This window comes from Oncorhynchus masou, unplaced genomic scaffold, assembly GCF_036934945.1.
Source record: "Oncorhynchus masou masou isolate Uvic2021 unplaced genomic scaffold, UVic_Omas_1.1 unplaced_scaffold_11210, whole genome shotgun sequence".
NCBI classification, from domain to species: Eukaryota; Metazoa; Chordata; class Actinopteri; order Salmoniformes; family Salmonidae; genus Oncorhynchus; species Oncorhynchus masou.
In genome coordinates this window covers 1-6,985 of record NW_027000945.1, presented here as the reverse complement: position 1 = coordinate 6,985, position 6,985 = coordinate 1, and the positions used below count along the sequence as shown (strand labels likewise).

The window sequence follows — 6,985 nt, the reverse complement described above, 5'->3', positions numbered from 1 at the left end:
AGAGACAGCCTCAATTCATCAGGGCATGGACTCTACAAGGTGTCAGAGACAGCCTCAATTCATCAGGGCATGGACTCTACAAGGTGTCAGAGACAGCCTCAATTCATCAGGGCATGGACTCTACAAGGTGTCAGAGACAGCCTCAATTCATCAGGGCATGGACTCTACAAGGTGTCAGAGACAGCCTCAATTCATCAGGGCATGGACTCTACAAGGTGTCAGAGACAGCCTCAATTCATCAGGGCATGGACTCTACAAGGTGTCAGAGACAGCCTCAATTCATCAGGGCATGGACTCTACAAGGTGTCAGAGACAGCCTCAGTTCATCAGGGCATGGACTCTACAAGGTGTCAGAGACAGCCTCAATTCATCAGGGCATGGACTCTACAAGGTGTCAGAGACAGCCTCAATTCATCAGGGCATGGACTCTACAAGGTGTCAGAGACAGCCTCAATTCATCAGGGCATGGACTCTACAAGGTGTCAGAGACAGCCTCAGTTCATCAGGGCATGGACTCTACAAGGTGTCAGAGACAGCCTCAATTCATCAGGGCATGGACTCTACAAGGTGTCAGAGACAGCCTCAATTCATCAGGGCATGGACTCTACAAGGTGTCAGAGACAGCCTCAGTTCATCAGGGCATGGACTCTACAAGGTGTCAGAGACAGCCTCAATTCATCAGGGCATGGACTCTACAAGGTGTCAGAGACAGCCTCAATTCATCAGGGCATGGACTCTACAAGGTGTCAGAGACAGCCTCAATTCATCAGGGCATGGACTCTACAAGGTGTCAGAGACAGCCTCAATTCATCAGGGCATGGACTCTACAAGGTGTCAGAGACAGCCTCAGTTCATCAGGGCATGGACTCTACAAGGTGTCAGAGACAGCCTCAATTCATCAGGGCATGGACTCTACAAGGTGTCAGAGACAGCCTCAGTTCATCAGGGCATGGACTCTACAAGGTGTCAGAGACAGCCTCAATTCATCAGGGCATGGACTCTACAAGGTGTCAGAGACAGCCTCAGTTCATCAGGGCATGGACTCTACAAGGTGTCAGAGACAGCCTCAATTCATCAGGGCATGGACTCTACAAGGTGTCAGAGACAGCCTCAATTCATCAGGGCATGGACTCTACAAGGTGTCAGAGACAGCCTCAATTCATCAGGGCATGGACTCTACAAGGTGTCAGAGACAGCCTCAATTCATCAGGGCATGGACTCTACAAGGTGTCAGAGACAGCCTCAATTCATCAGGGCATGGACTCTACAAGGTGTCAGAGACAGCCTCAATTCATCAGGGCATGGACTCTACAAGGTGTCAGAGACAGCCTCAATTCATCAGGGCATGGACTCTACAAGGTGTCAGAGACAGCCTCAATTCATCAGGGCATGGACTCTACAAGGTGTCAGAGACAGCCTCAGTTCATCAGGGCATGGACTCTACAAGGTGTCAGAGACAGCCTCAATTCATCAGGGCATGGACTCTACAAGGTGTCAGAGACAGCCTCAATTCATCAGGGCATGGACTCTACAAGGTGTCAGAGACAGCCTCAATTCATCAGGGCATGGACTCTACAAGGTGTCAGAGACAGCCTCAATTCATCAGGGCATGGACTCTACAAGGTGTCAGAGACAGCCTCAATTCATCAGGGCATGGACTCTACAAGGTGTCAGAGACAGCCTCAATTCATCAGGGCATGGACTCTACAAGGTGTCAGAGACAGCCTCAATTCATCAGGGCATGGACTCTACAAGGTGTCAGAGACAGCCTCAATTCATCAGGGCATGGACTCTACAAGGTGTCAGAGACAGCCTCAATTCATCAGGGCATGGACTCTACAAGGTGTCAGAGACAGCCTCAATTCATCAGGGCATGGACTCTACAAGGTGTCAGAGACAGCCTCAATTCATCAGGGCATGGACTCTACAAGGTGTCAGAGACAGCCTCAATTCATCAGGGCATGGACTCTACAAGGTGTCAGAGACAGCCTCAATTCATCAGGGCATGGACTCTACAAGGTGTCAGAGACAGCCTCAATTCATCAGGGCCTGGACTCTACAAGGTGTCAGAGACAGCCTCAATTCATCAGGGCATGGACTCTACAAGGTGTCAGAGACAGCCTCAATTCATCAGGGCATGGACTCTACAAGGTGTCAGAGACAGCCTCAATTCATCAGGGCATGGACTCTACAAGGTGTCAGAGACAGCCTCAATTCATCAGGGCATGGACTCTACAAGGTGTCAGAGACAGCCTCAATTCATCAGGGCATGGACTCTACAAGGTGTCAGAGACAGCCTCAATTCATCAGGGCATGGACTCTACAAGGTGTCAGAGACAGCCTCAATTCATCAGGGCATGGACTCTACAAGGTGTCAGAGACAGCCTCAATTCATCAGGGCATGGACTCTACAAGGTGTCAGAGACAGCCTCAATTCATCAGGGCATGGACTCTACAAGGTGTCAGAGACAGCCTCAATTCATCAGGGCATGGACTCTACAAGGTGTCAGAGACAGCCTCAATTCATCAGGGCATGGACTCTACAAGGTGTCAGAGACAGCCTCAATTCATCAGGGCATGGACTCTACAAGGTGTCAGAGACAGCCTCAATTCATCAGGGCATGGACTCTACAAGGTGTCAGAGACAGCCTCAATTCATCAGGGCATGGACTCTACAAGGTGTCAGAGACAGCCTCAATTCATCGGGGCATGGACTCTACAAGGTGTCAGAGACAGCCTCAATTCATCGGGGCATGGACTCTACAAGGTGTCAGAGACAGCCTCAATTCATCAGGACATGGACTCTACAAGGTGTCAGAGACAGCCTCAATTCATCGGGGCATGGACTCTACAAGGTGTCAGAGACAGCCTCAATTCATCAGGGCATGGACTCTACAAGGTGTCAGAGACAGCCTCAATTCATCAGGGCATGGACTCTACAAGGTGTCAGAGACAGCCTCAATTCATCAGGGCATGGACTCTACAAGGTGTCAGAGACAGCCTCAATTCATCAGGGCATGGACTCTACAAGGTGTCAGAGACAGCCTCAATTCATCAGGGCATGGACTCTACAAGGTGTCAGAGACAGCCTCAATTCATCAGGGCATGGACTCTACAAGGTGTCAGAGACAGCCTCAATTCATCAGGGCATGGACTCTACAAGGTGTCAGAGACAGCCTCAATTCATCAGGGCATGGACTCTACAAGGTGTCAGAGACAGCCTCAATTCATCAGGGCATGGACTCTACAAGGTGTCAGAGACAGCCTCAATTCATCAGGGCATGGACTCTACAAGGTGTCAGAGACAGCCTCAATTCATCAGGGCATGGACTCTACAAGGTGTCAGAGACAGCCTCAATTCATCAGGGCATGGACTCTACAAGGTGTCAGAGACAGCCTCAATTCATCAGGGCATGGACTCTACAAGGTGTCAGAGACAGCCTCAATTCATCGGGGCATGGACTCTACAAGGTGTCAGAGACAGCCTCAATTCATCAGGGCCTGGACTCTACAAGGTGTCAGAGACAGCCTCAATTCATCGGGGCATGGACTCTACAAGGTGTCAGAGACAGCCTCAATTCATCGGGGCATGGACTCTACAAGGTGTCAGAGACAGCCTCAATTCATCGGGGCATGGACTCTACAAGGTGTCGAGAGCGTTCCACAGGGATGCTGACCCATGTTGACTCCTGTCCTTTGGGTGGTGGACCATTCTTGATACACACAGGAAACTGTAGAGCGTGAAACAAACAGCAGCGTTGCAGTTCTTTACACAAACCGGTGTGCCTGCCACCTACTACCATACCCCGTTCAAAGGCACTTAAATCTTTTGTCTTGCCCATTCACCCTCTGAATGGCACACATACACAATCCATGTCTCAAGACTTAAACATCCTCCTTTAACCCGTCTCCTCCTCTTCACTGATTGAAGTGGATTTAACAAGTGACATCAATAAGGGGCCATAGCTTTAACCTGGACTCACCTGATCAGTCTATGTTGTGTGTGTGTGTGTGTGTGTGTGTGTGTGTGTGTGTGTGTGTGTGTGTGTGTGTGTGTGTGTGTGTGTGTGTGTGTGTGTGTGTGTGTGTGTGTGTGTGTGTGTGTGTGTGTGTGTGTGTGTGTACCGTGTATGTACCGTGTACGTATCTGAACACGCATCTCCCCCTGTAGCGGTGCAGCAGCCCCTCCACCCCCAGTGGTATCCTGTCCCCTGTGGGCCCCGGGGGGTCAGACAGCCACCTGCAGTGGGAGGAGCGGCAGGGACAGTGGCTGAGGAGGAGGCGGCTGGATGGGGCCATCAACAGGGTCCCAATGGGCTTCTACCAGAAGGTGTGGAAGATCCTGCAGAAGTGCCACGGCCTGTCAATAGATGGATACGTGCTGCCTTCCTCCACTACCAGAGAGGTATGTAGTGTCTGTCTATAGATGGATACGTGCTGTCTTCCTCCACTACCAGAGAGGTATGTAGTGTCTGTCTATAGATGGATACGTGCTGCCTTCCTCCACTACCAGAGAGGTATGTAGTGTCACGGTCTGTCTATAGATGGATACGTGCTGCCTTCCTCCACTACCAGAGAGGTATGTAGTGTCAGTCTGTCTATAGATGGATACGTGCTGCCTTCCTCCACTACCAGAGAGGTATGTAGTGTCAGTCTGTCTATAGATGGATACGTGCTGCCTTCCTCCACTACCAGAGAGGTATGTAGTGTCAGTCTGTCTATAGATGGATACGTGCTGCCTTCCTCCACTACCAGAGAGGTATGTAGTGTCAGTCTGTCTATAGATGGATACGTGCTGCCTTCCTCCACTACCAGAGAGGTATGTAGTGTCAGTCTGTCTATAGATGGATACGTGCTGCTTCCTCCACTACCAGAGAGGTATGTAGTGTCAGTCTGTCTATAGATGGATACGTGCTGCCTTCCTCCACTACCAGAGAGGTATGTAGTGTCAGTCTGTCTATAGATGGATACGTGCTGCCTTCCTCCACTACCAGAGAGGTATGTAGTGTCAGTCTGTCTATAGATGGATACGTGCTGCCTTCCTCCACTACCAGGGAGGTATGTAGTGTCAGTCTGTCTATAGATGGATACGTGCTGCCTTCCTCCACTACCAGAGAGGTATGTAGTGTCAGTCTGTCTATAGATGGATACGTGCTGCCTTCCTCCACTACCAGAGAGGTATGTAGTGTCAGTCTGTCTATAGATGGATACGTGCTCCACTACCAGAGAGGTATGTAGTGTCACGGTCTGTCTATAGATGGATACGTGCTGCCTTCCTCCACTACCAGAGAGGTATGTAGTGTCAGTCTGTCTATAGATGGATACGTGCTCCACTACCAGAGAGGTATGTAGTGTCAGTCTGTCTATAGATGGATACGTGCTGCCTTCCTCCACTACCAGAGAGGTATGTAGTGTCAGTCTGTCTATAGATGGATACGTGCTGCCTTCCTCCACTACCAGAGAGGTATGTAGTGTCAGTCTGTCTATAGATGGATACGTGTCTTCCTCACTACCAGAGAGGTATGTAGTGTCAGTCTGTCTATAGATGGATACGTGCTGTCTTCCTCCACTACCAGAGAGGTATGTAGTGTCAGTCTGTCTATAGATGGATACGTGCTGCCTTCCTCCACTACCAGAGAGGTATGTAGTGTCAGTCTGTCTATAGATGGATACGTGCTGCCTTCCTCCACTACCAGAGAGGTATGTAGTGTCAGTCTGTCTATAGATGGATACGTGCTGCCTTCCTCCACTACCAGAGAGGTATGTAGTGTCAGTCTGTCTATAGATGGATACGTGCTGCCTTCCTCCACTACCAGAGAGGTATGTAGTGTCAGTCTGTCTATAGATGGATACGTGCTGCCTTCCTCCACTACCAGAGAGGTATGTAGTGTCAGTCTGTCTATAGATGGATACGTGCTGCCTTCCTCCACTACCAGAGAGGTATGTAGTGTCAGTCTGTCTATAGATGGATACGTGCTGCCTTCCTCCACTACCAGAGAGGTATGTAGTGTCTGTCTATAGATGGATACGTGCTGCCTTCCTCCACTACCAGAGAGGTATGTAGTGTCAGTCTGTCTATAGATGGATACGTGCTGCCTTCCTCCACTACCAGAGAGGTATGTAGTGTCAGTCTGTCTATAGATGGATACGTGCTGCCTTCCTCCACTACCAGAGAGGTATGTAGTGTCAGTCTGTCTATAGATGGATACGTGCTGCCTTCCTCCACTACCAGAGAGGTATGTAGTGTCACGGTCTGTCAATAGATGGATACGTGCTGCCTTCCTCCACTACCAGGGAGGTATGTAGTCAAATCAATAGATTGATCAAATGGTATTTATATAGCCCTTTTTACAACTCCATTAATAATGTGCAGTAACCCCCCTAGACCCCCAAACAGAAGCACGGCATCAAGGAACATCTCTCAGTGTTTCACATTTAGAACAAATGCTGCTTCCTACAATAGTAGGAAATAAGATTTCCTTTCAGACACTGTGATTGGCACAGACAGATCCCTTGATGGAGATTCCATCTGTGTCTGGGAAAGCGTTTCTGACCCCGACGTCGTGTCCCTGCCCGCCAGATGACAGAAGGCGAGATCAAGTTTGCGGTGCACGTGGAGTCTGTTCTGGAACCACGTCCCCAGCCAGAGTACCGACAGCTGCTGGTGGAGGCTGTGATGGTGCTGACGCTGGTGGCTGACGTGGATGTGGACAACATCGGAGGGATCATCCTCATCGACCGCATCGTACACATGGCCAATGACCTCTTCTTACAGGACCAGGTAAGCCTGAGCCAGAACGGCCCATAGGGCAGGAGCCTGTTTCCTGTTTCTGTAGCGTGATGTACGAGTAACTACACCCTCTGGAACATCTGCAAGCAGAGACGCATCGGGTCCCATTTTTAAGTGTTTGGTTTGACTCGACCGGGATCGAACCCCCACGCTTCCAATCTCAGAGTGGAAACTATTCCCACAAGGCCACAGAGA

At 50.1% G+C, this 6,985-nt stretch overlaps 1 protein-coding gene across 1 annotated transcript; it reads left to right on the top strand.

Moving 5' to 3' along the window:
* Positions 1-4,171: 4,171 nt before the first annotated feature.
* LOC135529219 (phosphorylase b kinase regulatory subunit alpha, liver isoform-like) lies at positions 4,172-6,886 on the top strand (the record flags this gene model as incomplete). Its single annotated transcript, XM_064958071.1, has 2 exons — positions 4,172-4,405; positions 6,581-6,886. Coding segments are annotated over 2 exons (462 nt in total), but the record flags the coding sequence as incomplete, so codon positions are not given.
* Between the last annotated feature and the right edge of the window lie 99 nt (positions 6,887-6,985).